Raw genomic sequence first — 20,732 nt, 5'->3', positions numbered from 1 at the left:
GATCCATATTGTCTCCAACCTTTTTTTTTATTGTATATCAACGAGTTATTGGAAAAACCAATAATCCAATATATTGCTTTGCTGACGACAGCAGCATTCTCGTCATTCCATTTGGATTTCAGGACATCTTCACCGTCAGCAGGAGATTGCATATCTTAATGAGGTTCAGTTCAATGCCACAAGAACCCAAGCATCGATTTTCTCCAAGAAGTAAATATCTCCGAACCGGATATAATAATGTCAGATCCGCTTTCGGCTTCGATAAGTTTGTTGGGGGTTAAAATGGACACCAATATGTTTTGGCACAATCATGTCGCTGGAATTGCAAAGGCTGCTTCTCAAAGGCTTGGAACACTGTTCCGAATCAGAAAACTGTACATACCCCAGCAACTTTTAATGCTTTATAAAGCTCAGATCAGACCTTCTTTGGAGTATTGTTCTCATGTATGGAGCTTTGCCCCCAAACATACCATGAAGCTGCTGGATTCCATCCAGAAAAGAACCATCCGCCTGATTAGAGACGCGAACATCACGTGCAACCTTGATAGCAGGTCTTCTGTTCAACGTATTCATGGCTCACGTTGTGATCTGGATGATTCTATTACTAATTCTTGCAGCAGCTTTAGCACATTATTTCGACAATAAGTTGCAAACATTTCTATTCTTTCTTCAGTCGAATAAACCTTGTTGTAACATAGTGAACAAGGATGACTGAATAATAATTCGTGAAGAAGTGACAGTGGCTAACTATCTACTTTTTGTTCGGCGACAACTAGATTCAACAAAAACTACTAGCGCAGGAAAAAATAACAGTGTCGTCCATTTTGAAATGGACGAAATGGACGAAATTTAGAAGACCTGCAACGGAGAATTGTTCAGGCATGCCGATTTCTGACTCCGGACATCTTCAATAATGTAAGGAACGCTTTCGAAAGTAGACTGTATCATTGTATGGAACTAGATCGAGGTTATTTTGAACATTTTATCTTTCACGTATAGTCAGTGGGCATACTTGAAGAGCAGGCTATAAATCAAATCATCTAAGAGAACAATTCGTTCAGGCCAGTCTCAACACCCTACACAGTAGGTTAATGGACTGACACCTATCAGAAAACAACTACTCCTCTGGCTAATACCACGAAGGGCGTTGGATTATATCCGACAGGTGTCTGCAAGTGTTTTCCAATAATTGAAAATCTATTGCGGCAGTTGTATCGCCAACAGCATATGCAGGAATAACTTCTGTGAAGAATCCTGCACTGACACCTGTCGGATATAATCCAACGCCCTTCGTGGTATTAGCCAGGGGAGTAGTTGTTTTCTGATAGGTGTTAGTCCATTAACCTACTGTGTAGGGTGTTGAGACTGGCCTGAACGAATTGTTCTCTTAGATGATTTAACATTTCATCTGTTGATTGTGTTGCCATTGATATTACTTTTGTTGATTTCCGTAAAAAAATGAGCGATAGCGAATTTTCTGTTTTTTCTTAAATAAAACGTTCAACATTTAATTTCTCAGTAATAAATGAAAAAATTACGAAAAAAAAAGTTATAGAGGGACAAAATAGCTTTTAAATGACGTATTACTCGACCCCCATGCCATTAAAAAAATAGGGGTGTTAGTGGCTGACCGCAGGGGTGTTAAGTTTTGGGTATGATTTCCATATCAGAATGAGCCCCCTAGAAAGAAAAATTGACGTGTTCTTTGAAATGTTCGATTACACTGGGTGGGCCGTTTTCTTTGAAACGCCCTTTATATGCACACAAGCAATTTGATTTCATAACAGTTATTTTATCGTTTTGGAATTGTAGTAAATATACCATACTATAAATTAAAGTGACAAAATGGAAATGAAAACAAAATTGTGTTTGAATTCATTCAAATAATTTCATTAAAGCTACAGAAAACAGTTATAATATGAGCTTGAAATATTTTTATAAAGATTATACAAACCTTGCAGAAAAGTGTTATAAAACTGCTACAAAACAATTTACATTTATAGGAAAATATGTTTTTTCTACACCCGTACTCTAACAATACACTTATATATATGACCATAATCCGTTTCATAATGATATCCATTATGATACAGATTTTTCATAACGATACAGATTATCAACCAATAGAAACCCATAATTTTTCAATCAAGAATCCTGTTCTTTTGTTTGTCCTAGATTCTAACCTAAGTAACTAATTGCTTTATTTGTCAAAATCAGTTTTCATATTACCTACCTATATTATCAAAATATCTGAAAACAGCGATATAGAAGGAATACCATCGACTCCAATATTTTTAAAAGATCAGATTAATTACAGTTGTTATATTCAATGTAAATATAATTAGAATCTTTATAGTTTTCATATATCCATGATAATAATACCATTAAAAACGTTGCTCTTTTTTTAAAATATGAGTTAATTACTGTAAATGTGTTCAATACAAATATAACATTTATAGTTTTTCATTATTTATCGGGTTTAGAAAAAATAGCGTATGCAACTCTCATGTAATGGTTATTAATACACTCGCATATACCATACAAAACTCGCCTTCGGCTCGTTTCGTATCCCGGTTAATGCTCGTGTCTTAATAACCATCATTACATGATCGTTGCATAATATACTATTATAATCTAGTTCTTAAAACGTTTCTGTGATAATTTCGTGACCATTTCATAACGGTTTTTTAATTTGATTTTATAAACGTTTCTATGATGAATTTATAAAACTCTTTCACTGCCTACACCTATATTGTATTCACGGCTCGTCTAATATAATCAATTAGCATTTTGAAAGTAATTATAAAATACCAACAAAATAAAAATGTTGCAGCACCATGAAATTATAAAACAATTTCGCTGCTGGGGAGCTGAATGATTTGCAATGGTTTTAGGTCAAAAAATGCCCCTTTTACAAACATTCTGAATATGCTCTTTTCCTGATAGTTGGCTCACATTGTATATATAATAATTCAAAAATCCAGAATGAGATGCAGCTTGAAAATTGTAATTGATCAATCATTTGGTGATCAGGGGTTTAAATTCTGCAGATCCCATTCTTGACTTGTTTCAGAAAACCAAATTTTCAGGTTAATGTCATAACCATATCTTGAAACCTCTTCCGATATATCAAGCGAGGACATATTGTGAAACTTATAATTCTACTCGCACACACACTACATCCCATCTTTAATCCACCTCTGTCCGACGGCACCAAGGAAAACAACCCTTGTTCGGTCGGTGGCGAAAGAAAACGACGAAAACATGCCTTCCCCCTCATATGGGAGACAGACACTAACGGGTATCCACCTAGAATATTTTCAGTTGAATGTTTGAAATTCAGGAGCCGTTGTTAGAGCTCCGACCCTTTGGCCTTTAGGCATTTGCGTTCGGCTGAAAATAATTGGCTAGCCATTAGTATGCGTTTATATTTCAAATGCATTTCTGGAATAATCCCTCACATCCGGGCAATTGTGTTGTTATTGGCTGGAAGCATTTGTGTCTATAATTAACGAAACACTGGGATGGGAGACGTGCGTTTTCCGGATTTGGAAGAGAGGGCATTTCAGGGTTGCCATACTATGTTTCATTTTCGTACTGAAATTCAGGAAATTCGGTAAATGAGCTCAATGATTCTGTGATTCTCGTATGAGAACATGCTGAATATAACAATTTCAAATTTGCAAATGTTTGTATAGACTCTAAAACCACGTAACATAAAAACTAGCAAAAAATTTTGATTCATTAAAAATTTTATGGGACATTTGATTGTATTCGTTAAGGATTACATTGTGGTCGATCATATTTGTTAATCATGATTCCCGTCATAACTGTCAAACTCATTATCCAAAATGATACATATATTTGACATATTTGAATTATTTTCTCGATTTGAACTTCTAGTCAAAATAAAAACTAGGCCACCACTCAATCCTATTCGAAAATGGTCAACAGACATAGTTGAAACGATATGTTTCTGCATGAAGAAATATTCAAGTGACGTATTCCTGAGACAATTTTAAAAAAAATAGTCTATATGAACTTGTGTCCGAAAATTTTTCGTTTCGGAGATACGGGGTGTTGAAATTGAATTTTTTTGTTCGCTTTTTGAAAATAACTCTGGCAAAAAATAAGTTATCTGCATGAAATTCGGCACCCGGGGTTTTTTTGACGTGGGAAATCATAATTTCGTATTAATTTTCATGTAACATCTAGAGGGCGCTGTGTACGCTGTCATTATTTATTTCAAATTGCCCTAACTGTTTTGACAGCAAACTTTTGGTACTTTTCATGAAAAATCCCAATTCCCACACCTTTTCCAAGTAAAAAAGGTACATCTCCTCAACAACGCTAGAGGTGATCGTTTTAGAGATATTTCAAATTTTCTATATCGATGCATATTGCAGTTGCTGAGAACATTACAAAAACTAAGTATGTGGTGGATATCGTCAAAATAAACAACTTTTTCCTATAAAATGTTCAACGAAGAATGATTCGTTTTCGAAATACAGATTGTTGAATTTTTTCAAAACATGGTAGGTTTTTGTCACAACTTTTTTGGAATCTTAGTTATTTTCATCAAACTTTATACGCAGTATACCCGTACAGACTTCTTCTAAACTAAGCATTATCAAACTGTTTATTCAATGCAAATTAAAAAAAAATTGTCAGGTTTAATTATTCAATTAGAAAGTGTTACATTTCGGAGTTTGTAAAAAAAAAACAATTCGGAGAAGTACTATGTTATTTATTAAGAAAATAGAAATTGAACGAAACAACTATTACAACAACTGTTCAAAGTGACGACTCCCAACAGTGATACACGCTTCTGCTCTCCTCATCAAAGAATTCCGCACTCGTTGAAAAATGCCCGGAGTGTTTCTTATCGTTTCGCAGCAAGCTATGATGCGATCCCTCAACATTTCCTCGTTTTCAATGGGGCTAGCATAAACTAGTAATTTTAGGTGCCTCCTCTTCCTATCCATCGTTGGGGATATGCTACGTCTAAAAAATTTCTTGTCATCACACTAAAATGAGCAGGAGCTCCATCGTGCATAAACCAAGAGTGATTTCGGAGACCAATAGGAACATCTTCCATAAGTTGGGGAAGCTCGTGTTCCAAAAAATGTAGGTAAGCATCTCTATTCAAACGTAAGGGGAGAAAATAGGGCCCAATTAAATAATCCCCAATTATGCCTACCCATACATTAAAAGAGAATCTGTCTTGGAAATGAGTTTGCGTTATCGCATGTAGGTTATCTTCCGCCCAGATGTAGTTGTTATGGAAGTTCATGATAGCATTTGTTGAAAAATTAGCCTCGTCTGTGAAGAGGATTTTCGATAAAATTTGCGGATATTGTTCGACTTTTCTTTGAAGCCTTTGAGCAAATTCGATACGTGCGTAAGTGCCTGGACACGCTGAATATGTTAAGGATATAATTGCTGTTTCTTTAAAATTCTGTAAACTGTCATGTGACTCACATTTGAAGTTGACTAATTTCTTCGAGAACCGCCTCCTCCAATTCTACACTTCTTGTAGTCCGTGGCCGTCCTACTGCAGAATTTCAAAGTTTCCAGATTCGGAAAGTCGCCGGAAAAGATTCGCAAATGTCGCTGCACAAAGAGTCACGCGTTGGGGATACCTTTCCTGATAGATGCGTCTGGCCTCGCTTGAATTTCCGTCAGCCAAGCCGTATGCAAAAACCATATCAGCCATTTCAGCATTCGTAAAGTCGGGCATGGTACCAAAAAATCACTTTATAAACTCCGAACTGTGAATATGTCAATTAATAGTTAAAAATGTGACAGCGAACTTCTATTTTTATAAACAAACTTTCATAGCCTACTCGATTTAATGAACTCAATTTGCAAGCGGAGAGTGACGAACATTATTGAAATCAAATTTGGCTGTAAAGTAATATGCATCGATATAGAAAATTGTAAATATCTGGAAAACGATCACCTCCAGCGTTGTTGAGGAGGTGTACCTTTTTTTACTTAGAAAAGGCGTGGAAATTAGGTTTTTTCATGAAAAGTACCAAAAATTTACTGTCAAAAAATTTAAGGCAATTTGAAATAAATAATGACAGCGTACGCAGCGCCCTCTAGATGTTACATGAAAATTAATAAGAAATTATGATTTTCCACGTCAAAAAAATCCCGGGTACCGAATTTCGTGCAAATAACTTATTTTTTGCAAGAGTTATTTTCAAAAAGCGAACAAAAACATTCAATTTCAACACCCCGTATCTCCGAAACGCAGTATTTTCGGACACAATTTCATATAGACTTTTTTTCTTAAAATTGTCTAAGGAATACGTCACTTGAATATTTCAACGTACTTAAGTTACACCCTGTATATGATCGTCAGATAACTCAACTCACGAATAGTCAAAAATTCAATTCTAGCATAGTTTGAGTACATTATAATTAATGGACCGTCATAATATGAATATGGATAGACATTTGTTTGAATTGACATTACATTCGACAGGAAGGCCGGTTGCTAGTTTGTGTTTTGGTTGCTTTCCGGGTTTTTCCGGCATCAACGTGCCAACTCTTTCATATGACTGAAGATGACTGCCGCAGTTGCAGTTGAAACGTTTGTAGATTATAACCAAAGAAGGCTACGGCAAAACCCGGAAATCAATCAAAACATTGACGCCAGCCAGTTGAAAAGTTTAAGTAGTTCGTTCTGCTTATTCAATCGAAAGCTATATGGAACGTTGCTACGAGTTCAGTGTACGAACGAACGATTTTCAGTGTATATCGCCTAACTGGTGCTTAAAGTTACCAGATAACACGAAATCGCAGAATTCAATATTTATTCTTATCTCACAATCAAACAATACTACAATTCTCTCATTCAACTGATCCAGGGTTATTCGTCATCTGAATATTACGCATCTACATTCGACCATCCTGCAAAAGGCCTGTCCTCAGACCTCATCCTGATTTGAGAAAAAAAATTAGAATCAAACAATTCAACAGAGCAAAGTTTGTTCGATGGTAATTTTTACCAGAGGTAACCTTTACCGTTTCTTCTTTTGGAGCAACGCTTGTTCAATTATGACGTTCACCTTTCCTACTTACAGAGCAACATTTTCTCAATGTGACTTTCACCAAAGGTAACGTTTACTCTTTCTACTTAGAGAGCAACGTTTGCTCAACGGTGACGTTCACCAATTACATCATCTACCTTTTCTACGCACACAGCAACGTTTGCTCAATGATGACATTCACCAAAGGTAACGTTTACCTTTCCCACTCCTGACCAACGTTTTCTCAATGGTGACGTTCACCAATGACAACATTTACCTTTTCTACTCACAGAGCAACATTTGCTCAATGATGACGTTCACCAAAGGTAACGTTTACCTTACCCACTTACCGAGCAACGTTTTCTCAATGGTGACTTTCACCAAAGGTAACGTTCACCTTCTCTACTCACAGAGCAACGTTTGCTCAACAGTGACGTTCACCAATGACAACATTTACCTTTTCTACTCACAGAGCAACATTTGCTCAATGATGACGTTCACCAAAGGTAACGTTTACCTTTCCCACTTACCGAGCAACGTTTTCTCAATGGTGATTTTCACCAAAGGTAACGTTCACCTTCTCTACTTACAGAGCAACGTTTACTCAACGGCGACGTTCACCAAAGACATTTACCATTTCTACTCACAGAGAAACGTTTGCCCAATTGTAAAGTTCAACAAAGGTAACGTTTACCTGTTTCACTCAAAGAGCAACGTTTGCTCAAAGGTGACGTTCACCAAAGGTAATGTTTACCTTTCCTAATCAACGTTTTATCATCGGTGACTTTCACCAAAGGTAACGTTTACCTTTTCTACTCACATATCAACGTTTGTTCAATTGAATCGTTAAACAAAGGAAACGTTTACCTTTTTCACTCACAGGGCAACGTTTGCTCAAATGGGACGTTCACCAAAAGTAAAGTTTAGCTTGTTTTACTCGCGGAGCATCGTTTCGCAAAAAATTCGAAAACTGGCAGAAGTATAAGCTGTGTTATCTACGGGTAAATTAACGTAACAGATGCTGAAATTGGCATCCGCCCTCTACTTGGCAGGCTCCTACTCGTCAGTGAAAGGTAAAGTATCTCATCAACATAAAGTCGATGATTTCCGATAATTGAAAATCGAATTCCTTCAGAGTATCATTCCTAGAACTAGGCTGAAGTGAACGACAAACAACCAGTTTGGCATAACCCCATCTGTCTGTGAAAGAGGTAATCAACTGCATATCCAAAATTTGCCCAATTCCTTGTATGAGGAAGAAAACTTCACAAATTTAGTTGGCATACTTGGGCCCACTCAATTTGAAGTTTGTCGCTTCATAATTTTCAAAAAATCATTCTGTTTCTCTAGTACCAATAACGTAATAAAGATATCCAATAGTAATAGACTTATGACGAAAGTGATGAATGGGAACAACCCTGCCATTATTTCACTCCGCTTTTTTTTCAATGATCAGAAATTTTCCATAAAATTCAGCGGAGGGCGTTGATTATAACCTGGGATGAATTGAATAAGGGGATAAAGGGAACTAATTAAATACGAATTTCATGAAATATAATTACGAAAGCGCCTTCATCCATTAGATCGGGGTGAGATGAATATACAAGGTTTATTAATTTCCAAACTGCCCAGTCCAGATTTATTTATATTGAAGCTAAAATCCCCCACTGCGATTATTTTATGGCAGCAGAATCATGAATTGTTTATGCCTTTCATTTCAAATGTTAATGAATGAATCGTGATAATTTTTGATGAGTTTTTGAAGGGTGTGAGTGGTTTGAAGGGGTTGATAGGGACTGAAAACGTGATAACACGTGTAATATTTGTATGAAGATGCACACTTTCTAAAGAAAAAATCATTATGATCAACATTTGATGGTTATTCGAGTTGTAAATTCCTTTTTTTTATTTCACATTTTGGGCCTGCCAAACGTATGTCAAATATTTGACACCCGTTTGACAGTGCCATATATTCATTTATTTCTGACCGGGATATTATAAGCTTATATCGTCATAGTTACGCTATCAATAAAGAGGGTCATAACTCCCTTGGGACATTATAGATTTTATAATTCCCTCTACCTTTCACAAGTAAAAATAAATAGAAATGAAAACTGAACCATATTTTATTTATTCACGTCATTACAAATAATAAATGTACAATTTTGAAATGTTCCCTGAAAATTACTTCCGCCACTGGAAACAATTTCTTCTTTTGTATGGCTGGAGCTTCTGTTCACTACAGTCGAGGTACCTGCCTCTTCTGATGACAAAGTAGACAACATACGCGCCGTTTTATTTCTCAATTCGATGCTATCCTCCAAATACCCCTCCGCCACCGTGGAACTTTTCCAACCTCCGTGTCTTTTTAAGTTAGTCATAGTTGCTCCTGCATTGGCTAGAGCAGTAGCAGAAGTGCGACGAAGGCAATGTCCCGTATAGAAAGATGAGTTTGGCAATCCTAAATACATTGCGATTTTGCTGGGGATTTTCCCAAACATGTTTTTTCCAATTGGCTGAGATGTACATTTATTTTGTCGGAAGCTCAAAAAAAATCGTTCAATACCTTTAGGACGCAAAGACATATAAAGTCTTAATAAAGGCAAAGCGGAGAACTCTTTTTCATCCACAACTGTAAATTTCTACGATACACCAGTTTTACTTTCCGGTACGTTCACTACCATAACGGAATCCCGGTCCTCTATATCCGATATCTTCATATTCAAAAGTTCCTGACTTCTGCATCCTCCAAAATAACCCATAATCAAAACAACCTATAACAAAAAAAAGGAAATAAATACACACAAAAAGGAAAATAAGAAAAAAATTACCTTATGCAATAAATGAATATCATTAGGAGCGTCCTTTAGGAATCTGATAACATCTTTAGGAGATAAAACAGCAGACTTTTTCGGCTTATAACTCTTAGTCTTCCGTTTCAAAAAAGCCTGTAGTTCATTGAACTTGGTGATATCTCGTTTCTCATGTATAGTCACCATCGATTTTAGCATTGACCATTTAGTCCATAAAGAATTCGGACTATACGTTTCTGACTGAAACGAATAAACACAATTACTACCAAATCTACCGAAAAACATAGAAAATTCCTTACCAGTTCTTGAAAATATGCCAGAAATACAGTTTCAGTGACATCTTTTGGCATAACATTTTTCCGTCAGCCAGTCCAGATATATCTTGTATTCTTTTTGGTATACGGCTTCACTTTTCGATGGAATTAATGATTATCTTGCTTGTTCAGCTTTTTTCAAAATATCCTCCATTATATTTGGGGTAGAAAACACGTTTTCACCGCAAACACAGCTTGATAACAAAGTTCTGTTTATAAACAAGTAACATAGCAACAACCTAGCAACAAGAAAACTCTACTATAATCAACGGTACCTGATTCAAATATACCGGGAAGGTAATGAATTGGTACATTTTTCCGTTTCAAAAATGAACAAAATTTTATTGAAATCGGTCAGAAATAAAATTATCTATGTACCACGGGAATTAATGAGCCTTAATAACCTCAGGCAATTGCTGTCCCTCGGGCCAGAGGCCCTCGGGACGCAAACTTTGCCATCGGTAATTAAGGCCCTCCTAATTCCCTTGATACATAAATAACTATTCTTATACGGTTTGCCATTTACGTGACAGATTCCTGATGGCAAAATGACATCAGAGTGTTTGGAAAATGATGAAACAGCAGAGCACATACTTTGTGCCTGTCCCGCTGGGAACCGAATCAGGTTTTCATTAGAGTTCGACAGAGCCGTACTCTAACCATCTGACCTGAAAGACCACTCACCATACAAACTGATCGGCTTCGTTAAGAAGCTGATTTTACTTGGTCGAGTGTGAATTGGTGTGAGTCACAATAAATCCTTGCGGGTTGTGGGTCGAATAGACCTACTCACTTTGGACCTAACCTAACCTAACCTAACCAAACAACTTTAGCCATATCTTTAGAAACGATATACGTAAGCATTATTTAAATAAAACACGAAAATGTGTATGAAAAACTTAAGGGAGTGTTTAGATCGTATTCAAGCCACCAAAGTTATATTGTAAAAATTTAGCTTTTCGTGAACACTGTTAGTGGTCTAGGGACTAGGCCATCGTTTGTTGAAATTTCTTCCTGACGTTTCGCAGCCGCGAATGGCTGGCACCGGCGTCTAGCCTTGAGAAGAAAACACATCTGTAAAGAATCCAGCCACTAGCACAGGCCAAATGCCAGGAAGAAATTCCGACAGTTACGAGAGTTATATCGATGGAACATCAACAGCCCTGAGGGATCGGCGAAATGATCATGGTGGATAGATGAAGAATGAAAGACAGAAGGACAGCGAATAACGTTTTAAAATGAACTAGTGATCATGCAATTGAATGAAATGGGCAACATTTTTATATGGCTCAATAAATTTGAATTGTTTATTTTTTTTTTATTTTTGAAAAATGTGTTTCTAGATCACGCAAGCGCAGAAGGGTTACATATTTTCATTATTTCCGGAAATCCCGACTCTGAAACTCGAACATTCGATTTTTATTCCGAAATTTCGATTTTATTTCAAAATAACGACTTTGCAACTTGGATTTTCGGCTTTAATCTCAAAATTTCAACTTCAAACTTGAAATTTCAATTTGGAAATTTCGTCTTTCAATTGAAAATTTCAATTTCAAAATTTCGCCTTTCAATTGAAAATTTTGACTTTGAGATTAAAGTAAAAATTTCGAGTTAAAAATATTTTTTCGAAATTACGAGATTAAAGTCGTAATTTTGAAATTTCGAGATTAAAGTCGAAATTTTGAGTTTAAAGTCATAAATTCGATAGTAAAGTAGAAATTACGAGTTAAAAGTCGTAATTTTGGTATAAAAGTCGATATTTCAAAAATTAGGTCAAAATATTATGTTTTAAAGTTGTAATTTCCAAGAAATAAGTAATAAAAAAGAAATTTGTTGATATTTCAAGAAATAAGTTGAAATTTCGCGAAAGTTGTAACTTCCAACAAACAAATAATGAAAAATGAAATTTTCAGTTTGAAGTCGTAAATCCGGAATTATAGAGAAAATTTAGAGTTTAAAGTCGTAATTTTGAGATAAAAGTTGATATTTCGAGAATTAAGTCGAAATTTTGAGTTTCAAAATCATAATTTTCAAGAAACAGATGATAAAAAAATTAATTTTGAGTTTACAGTTGTTATTTCGATATTACAATAAAAATTTCAAGTTCGAACTCGTAATTTTGAGATAAAAGTCGATATTTCGAAAATGAAGTCGAAATTTACAATTTTGAAGTCGTAATTTCCAAGGAACAAATAATAAAATGTGTGGACTGCCTGTGCTTCCGTTTTAACGTCGTTGTCTACCCTACTTTAATAATCTACTTTTTGCTTCATTTCCTCAAATTCCCTGTTGAATAGTTATGAGAACGGAATATTTTATAATTTTACTTCTCCATTGGAAATGGCGAAAATCCATTTCAGTTAGTTCCGTCGATTGAAATTGGTTCAATTCCCACGTGCAAACCCGACTACAAATTAGTACGTACGTCCCGAACTACGCTAATGAATAAAAATGCGAAGGTCCAATTAACGTCCATATGAATCGGGTAAAATTATCACTGATTCTTTTTTCTTTCTGTCACACTGAATAGCTCTGCGGAACACAATGGTGCTGATAGTGAAAAGTTTTGTTTGAAATATGCATCCATCGAATTGAAACTGATAACATTTCGGGAAACCGGCATCCGCGAATACACGAGGGAAAAACGAACAAAGCTGTTATAAATGGAAATGAAATGCATCATTCTTTCGAATTAGCTCGCTTTGATTAATGATGCAACTATACAGGATGTCCCTGGACTTCCTCTTTTCCTCTCGGGAATGTATAGATGGGGTCAAAATATCACCAGTACTTCATATAACTTTTTTTCCTAAAATCCTTCGTTACCAAGTAACGGGCCCTCGAAGTTACAAAATGAAAAATGTTTTTCTTTGATAACTTTTCATGTGAATATTCAAAATCATCCAAATTTTGGTAATTGACTAAACAAATGAATTCCTTCGATGAACTTTCATGCAGGAGTCAGTTGTTTTGCTACAAAGTCAGGAATGGACTACCCCCGATGGTCCACACCCCAAAACTTTGAAATGACAAATATTTTTCAATATTTTTCAACAAAATAAGGTTACTTGGACAATTTTATGAATAAAAGTACTCGTGTGGAAAGTCGATCGGAGCAACGAGTCTTGATAAAAATGTAGTTCTACTCGACGACATCAAACCCGCTCGTCCACCATTATTTGAAATTAATAATTATCAAAGCAGAAATAATAATGATAACGTTAATTCAACAACATTTATAACAGGAATAATACAAAGTATGCTAAAATGAAGTCGTAAACAAAAAGTACAGTACCTATATGGAAGTTTAAGTCACAATTGTGATAGCAGATATTTTTTCAAAAGAAATATCAAGTTCTGTAGATTCGTGGTGTTTTTAAACTAACAAGCTACTCTACTATGAAATATCGAATTCATTCCATATTTTGTATGTACATAATACGTGTGGAATAATCACGTTTCGTGTTGATCAGTTATATGAATCTCATGAAACTCAACATTCGAATAGTTCAAATTCTTCTTCACAGCTAAACTGTTGAGGAGTTTCACTGATAATTATAATTTTATGGGAGAAATTCTTTAACACGAATCTAAATTCAGCTGAAAAAACACACATCGGAAAAAATATTTACTATACTAATAAAAAGCAAACGAATGAACTACAAAAACGGCTGCACATGATCAGGTGAAAAATATCCAGGGAATAATTATGTTCCATTTCTTTCACAGATGTTGACAAAAAATCTTTTAGAAAGTTTTGATAAAAAATGAGAAACTGGAATGCGATTTTGTTTTGTTGAGTGGTGCGTTGTCATATGACTATCATTGTATTGTCAATATTCTATAGGATATTTTGAATTTTTTTGATATGGCCGAACAGTTTACATTCAATGAATATGCAGATATGCATGTATTTTATGGACGAGCATTTTGTAATGCTGCAGAAGCTCGTCGTCTGTATTCCGAGCATTTTTCCAATCGAACGGTACCGTCAAGAGAAAAATTCGAGCGTGTCGATCGCAGCTTGAGGGAGACAGGTATGTAATAATTGATAATTAATTTGAGCACGTTGTTTTATTTCGATATTATTGTAGGTACAGTTTTGCCAAAACGAGGTGGTGAGGGCGCTCCTAGGACTGTACGTACCGTTGTATTGGAGGAAAATATTTTGGAAGCCGTCGCTGATGATCCTTCAATGAGCATCAGAAATCTATCAGAACAGTTCCATACATCCAAGTCCACTATTCATAGAATAATTAGGGAACAACTGCTCCACCCATTTCACAACCAGAAGGTACATGCCATGACACCTCAAGATTTTCCAGCACGACTGGAATATGCCAATTGGTTCATGGATAGGCAAAGAGAGGATATGACTTTTATTAATCGAGTTTTATTCACTGATGAAGCAGGTTTCAGTAGAGATGGAGTTATCAACTCTCATAATCTCCATATATGGGCCGAAGAAAATCCCCATGGGATATTGCAAACCAAACACCAACGGAAATTCAACGTGAATGTTTGGGCTGGTATCATAGGAAACCATCTTATAGGACCATTCGTTCTACAGGACCGATTGAATGGAGAACGTTATTTGGAGTTCATTCAGAACGATTTGAATGGACTTTTGGAACATGTTCCATTGCAAACCCGAAGAGATATGTGGTTCATGCATGATGGCACTCCTCCTCATTTTAGTTTGATTGTGCGTGACCATCTGAACCATATTTTCCACAATAGATGGATTGGTAGAGGTGGGCCATATTCATGGCCATCACGGTCTCCGGATTTAAATCCATTGGATTTCTTTCTGTGGGGGCATCTAAAAAGCCTTGTTTACGCTACACCTATTCACACAAGAGATGCATTGTTGAATAGAATAACATTACATTGTGAAGCCATACGAAACGACCCTGGAATGCTATTTCAGGTACAGAGAGGGTGTCTTCGCAGACTAAGAAAATGTATAGAGAGAGAAGGTGGTCATATCGAGCAGTTTCTGTAGCGGATTTTTCATTTCTGTTTGCTCTTGAGGCTCTTGAGTTTCGTTAGTTAAACGTGTTTGCATTATAAAAATTCGTTATGAACATTTTACCTATCATTTCCATTTTCCTTAAAAACTAATATTTTCGAATAATGGTAGACATCTCAGGATAAATGTTGTTGAATTAACGTTATCATTATTATTTCTGCTTTGATAATTATTCATTTCAAATAATGGTGGACGAGCGGGTTTGATGTCGTCGAGTGAAACTACATTTTTATCAAGACTCGTTGCTCCGATCGACTTTCCACACGAGTACTTTTATTCATAAAATTGTCCAAGTAACCTTAATTTGTTGAAAAATATTGAAAAATATCTGTCATTTCAAAGTTTTGGGGTGTGGACCATCGGGGGTAGTCCGTTCCTGACTTTGTAGCAAAACAACTGACTCCTGCATGAAAGCTCATCGAAGGAATTCATTTGTTTAGTCAATTACCAAAATTTGGATGATTTTGAATATTCACTTGAAAAGTTATCAAAGAAAAACATTTTTCATTTTGTAACTTCGAGGGCCCGTTACTTGGTAACGAAGGATTTTAGGAAAAAAAGTTATATGAAGTACTGGTGATATTTTGACCCCATCTATACATTCCCGAGAGGAAAAGAGGAAGTCCAGGGACACCCTATATATGCCTCTGTGATTTGTATAAAAATATTGGCGAAATGATAGCATTGAAATGATACCAGAGTTTTTTTTTTCATTGTGATTTATTGATCTCTTCGATATATAATATTCCTTCTGGGAAATATCATGAAACAAACCCTGTAGTACTAGTCATCCGCATGGGTGCAATTCTGATACTAAATATGAATTCACCCAGCGGAAATTCAAGGTCATGGAGAGACAGTGATGAAAAAGTAATTTTCATCCCTTTATCCCAAGGAGGGGTAGCCAGTTGCCGTATTTGAAAATCTTTTCTCATTGCACATTTACAACATAAAAAAAGCGCCCTTTTTATACTCGCGGGGGAGGCGCCAGTTGGAATATTTGAAAATCCTTTCTTAGTGATGCTCATCTAAGACCTAAGAAACACCTATATACCAAATTTTAGCTTTCTAGGACTTACCAGTATGGTATATAGGATGGTATATAGGATATTCGATTTTGTTAGTACAGTAAAACTGGTTAATTTTGTCAGTACGGTCAAATTAGACATTACTTTTATATTGTTGTGAATATTGATACAAATACCTGTTTGACGAGAAAACAGTAAAGAAGTCACTTGTAAAAAATGGAACTTTAAAGAGTTTTTTGTTCTGATGATAGTTTTTGTGAATTCTGTGCCATTATCATTATTTTCGGAGTATAAAATAATTATTTATGGAAGGAACGATTGTATTTACCAAAATGATAATATTTCACTTCAAATTTTTTTCAAAGCTAACTTGAATGACTGTTTGATATTTGAATATTTTTCAAAATTTCAATTCTAGAGACAAATGCCTGAACTTTCTTTTCGCAGCAATAGGTATCCACTCTTAATAACTAAAGTATAAGGGAAAAATCATATTGATGAATTTGAATGAATTTCATATTGATTTATTATTTGGTTCAAAATCTAGAGTTTTAGGTGATTTTCTGAAGGTAATTCAGACAGAGGGATGACTAGACAGATACGACGAAAAAATGTTTTCGATGTAAACATTTCGTTCGAAGTAATTGTACGTATACGACTCGGATTTATTGCACCTAAACAGCGCCAACAGAGCATTGTAAATATTCATTCGGACAGGTTTTTGGTCCGCAAACGCGGCACCCAACGCGCGGACAGCCTTTTCATGCCTAAATGTTGATTTAATATGTAACAAACACATTCTTTTGACATGTTCATAACCTCTTTCCTTGCTATCTCTTTAATTCGGAGCGGCGGTCATCGTCGGTGGTCGTCGTAAATTTGAACCACGTTCAAATTTAACTGCCAAAAACTTATATTACTGGAGTTTTTTCTTTTTTTCCCAACACCAAATCGTTATTTTTAACACCTCGACACGTGTTTCAATCACCAAGTGATCATCTTCAAAGATGAAGATTAAACTAGAAACTAACGCGAAGCTAACGCTATTTATGCTATATAGATATCCCATACAGGTAAACCATCCAGGTGTACCACCCATACAGGTATACTAACCTAAATTAATTTTACAATTTGGCCTTATCTATTATTTTACAATATATGTTTAACTGTTATAGCTGTATATAAAACAATTTTCAGCTAAGTATATAAAAATTAATTTCACAATATTGCCTATCTAAATTTATTTTTGCAATGTGTCCTTATGTAGTAATCAGTAGACCCAACAATATCATTCCAACAAGCTATATAGTATGCTCTTTGGTATAGGTCCGTCAGCGTTATTCATAATATTATTGTGTTCACTTATTTCTACACTCTCATAGGCATCTAGTTGCCTGTTGTTGTTAACTTGTTTAACTAATCTTAATGAACTGAAGTCTATGGAATGGTTTTGTTGCAAAATATGATGGGAGACTGCTGATTTTTCAGGTCTTCCATATTTTAAGTGTGCTATGTGTTCCTTATATCTTACTTTAATAGATCTTTTTGTCTGACCATAATATTTTGCATCGCAGTCCTTACATTCTATTTCGTAAATTCCAGACTTTTCCGAATTCTCGACTTTGTCTTTTGGACTTCCCAAAAGGCTCTGTACTGTATGACTTGTTATAAAAACCACCTTCATACCTAGTTCTTTGAAAATCTTTCCAAAGTTCTTCGTATATTGGTGGTATGGAAATGAGATGTATTTATCTTGGTTTTTGTCCTTTCTGAAAGTCGAGATTTGGTTCATTCTTAACCTAAACTTCTTCTTCCTTATTATGTCATCTACAATACCCCTCGAGAAACCGTTAGTGGCTGTTATTTCCTGTATTGTACGTCTTTCTTTTGTGAACCTATCATGTGTTATAGAGGAAAAGTCAAAAGACGATGCACTAAAAAATTCAACCCAGCACGTTTGTGCTGTCCACAGTGATGTGAACTGTCAGGAATATACCTGTACGTGCTTGTTTCTTTTCTAAATATATCGTATTCTAACCCTCCGTATTGGCTCCTCATTACCAAAACGTCAAGAATACTTGGACTTTTCTTTGGTTTCCATTTCATATCTGCTTATGAACAGGTCTGCCAGGTAGGGGTGAAGTAATTTCTTAGGATTTGGCTAAGGTATGTGAATGATATTTTCGCGATATTCGATACCAAAAAAACAAAAAATCGAATATTGAGGACTTTGTTTCCATTTTAAATAATAGATGTCCATCAATAAAATTCACGTATGAGTTAGAAAATAAGGGACAACTACCATTTCTTGACGTTTTGGTAATGAGGAGCAATATTGTGAAATTGATTTTATATACTTAGATGAAAATTGTTTCATATACAGCTATAACAGTTAAACATGTATTGTAAAATAATAGATAAGGCAAAATTGTAAAATTAATTTAGGTTGGTATAGCTGTATGGGTGGTACACCTGGATGGTTTATCTATATGGGATATCTATATGGCATAAATAGCGTTAGTTTCTAGTTTGATCTTCCTCTTTGAAGATGATCACTTGGTGATCGAAACATGTGTCGAGGTGTTAAAAATAACGATTTGGTGTTGGGAAAAAACTCCAGTAATATTCATTACTACACCAAAGGTTCCAAACAGTGCATCATAATGTCAAAAACTTCACACAGAATCCCTATATATAGAATCCAAGTCATTTTTTTTTGTGTCAGGGTATTGCCTTTCAAAAACAAATATTTCATGGAAGCTCGATACTCGATTTTGTCCATTTTCATATAAACAGTCACATCAACTCACTCGAACGACTGTTGCATAACAACATCGCGTCCAAAATGGCTGAAACTTCGGTGAGTAACTGTCAACAGATGAACAAGGAAATTCACTAGCTTTTATTTACAAATGCTGCTGTCTTCATGTTGAGGTCATGTTCAGATCACCCTCGTATTTCGTCGAATAAACAGTCTGCTTCAAGGACCGTATGGTACACCTCAAATTAGGACATTTTTCGTAGCATACTTATATTTAGTACTGGGATTGCGAATAACAGTCACTTGTCCGAAACTCATCTCCTCTGAACTGGGCCACCTCCCCCGGAGTATCCCTTGTTTCTGATCCAGTAACCCAGTGAAATCTTACGTCCACAGCAGAGGGCAACAATCAGAACGCCACTGTCAGCCCTACTCGCAAATTTTCGCAATTTCCCGCTCCCGTTCGGACCATTTGAGTATTCCGCGCCAATCCCGGTAGCCCCGATCAATATGACAGTATCTCAGAGGGCGTACAGCAAACTGGATAATGCTGGCGGTGCTCCGATGCCAAGAAGATTTTCCTTGTAAAAATTCTTGTTGCATCCAACGGGTCTGGGAGGATTGCAATAATTTATTTTAATAGTCGATTCGTGCCTTTATTTAGTCGGACCTAATCCAGTGACCCATGAGAGGGGTTGTTCGGACTCTAGTGCACGGTGCAGTCAAGTGCAGCTGATGTCAGTGTGAGAAATGCAAGAGGGTTCAAGAGTGGAGACGCGCATGGTAATTTTTTTTTACTGACTGACACATTTTTTTCAGGGGGACTTTTCAGGGTGTCGATATGTTAGTTGGAAGGTGTAGGGTGGTGGATTGTTCCTTTCTATTTTTTGGGCTGAACTAGGTTTGTTTGACACCATATTTTCTTTTGCCGATTCGTGAATTTTTGCAGTGTGGAACAGTAAAATTGAAAAAGTCAATCTTAAAACTACTCCTTATTAAATAAAATAATCAACCAATAATTTGATTTCCTCAGAGTGAGTGAAGAAACCTGATACATCATTCAAAAGATCACTGTCATTAAAGAAATTACTATTTTCAAACTTGATGATGAAACTAACAATTCAAAGAATATTCTGCATTCTGATTGAAATAACTCATTCATCCCATTCGACTGTTTCACAATCGATATTTGATGCTTCTATCAATAATTATTTTATTGCGATTCACATACATTTATCAAGTGAGACTATTGAATTGGGATCGTACATTGAATTTGTAATGGTAATAATGGTGGGAGCTAAACGACTTTGTCAAATTTCTGTATGCGCTCATATCGTATCCTCTTCTCATTACTGAGAGATGAATAATTTGCTCACCAGGTATGCAGTCACCATCTATATTACCACCTTCAACTCGTTCCCAAATGATACAGGTAATATTCTGAAGGATTGTCAAAGTAAGTGTCAAGATCACAGGAGATAATTCAGCTTTTCAGTACCTATTTTCCAGAACAATGGGGTATCACCTTCTCAAATAATATGAAAGGCAATGTACACCTTGATAATAACCATGGATAGGTCACCTAGCAATCACAGAACTTTACTTTGTGACTATTTTTCAATATAATATGTTATGCTGTACCTAGATGCTTTAGTAGGAGGTTTGAACAAATCAGATATCTCCGATATTGCTCTTCATACTACCATCAGTTTTTGTGAAATTATATCAGAAAGGACTCTTCATT

General features: G+C 35.7%; 2 protein-coding genes across 4 annotated transcripts in view; one reads left to right on the top strand and one right to left on the bottom strand.

The window, feature by feature from the left end:
* The window catches only part of LOC111502284 (immunoglobulin superfamily member turtle), a 278,977-nt gene that overhangs the window by 117,767 nt on the left and 140,478 nt on the right, over positions 1-20,732 (top strand). Inside the window, exon 1 of one of the 3 annotated variants that reach the window (XM_023156315.2) lies at positions 19,584-19,771. The exons of the other annotated variants lie outside the window; for them this stretch is intronic. The gene's annotated coding sequence lies outside the window, so the exon portion shown is untranslated. Of the gene's footprint in view, positions 1-19,583; positions 19,772-20,732 lie in introns of those variants that run through there. 3 annotated transcript variants of the gene reach the window in all.
* On the bottom strand, positions 9,149-10,660 carry LOC141485788 (uncharacterized). Its single transcript, XM_074183280.1, has 3 exons — positions 10,153-10,660; positions 9,872-10,093; positions 9,149-9,814 (listed from the first exon to the last, which is right to left on the bottom strand). The coding sequence occupies exons 1-3, from the start codon at positions 10,201-10,203 to the stop codon at positions 9,683-9,685; spliced, it is 405 nt and encodes a 134-aa protein (XP_074039381.1). The 5' UTR covers positions 10,204-10,660; the 3' UTR covers positions 9,149-9,682.

Source organism: Leptinotarsa decemlineata, unplaced genomic scaffold, assembly GCF_025532065.1.
Source record: "Leptinotarsa decemlineata unplaced genomic scaffold, Ldec_3_MD MMD2_tig00026336_RagTag_RagTag, whole genome shotgun sequence".
Taxonomy (NCBI): domain Eukaryota; kingdom Metazoa; phylum Arthropoda; class Insecta; order Coleoptera; family Chrysomelidae; genus Leptinotarsa; species Leptinotarsa decemlineata.
This window is presented reverse-complemented; position numbering and strand designations above follow the sequence as displayed.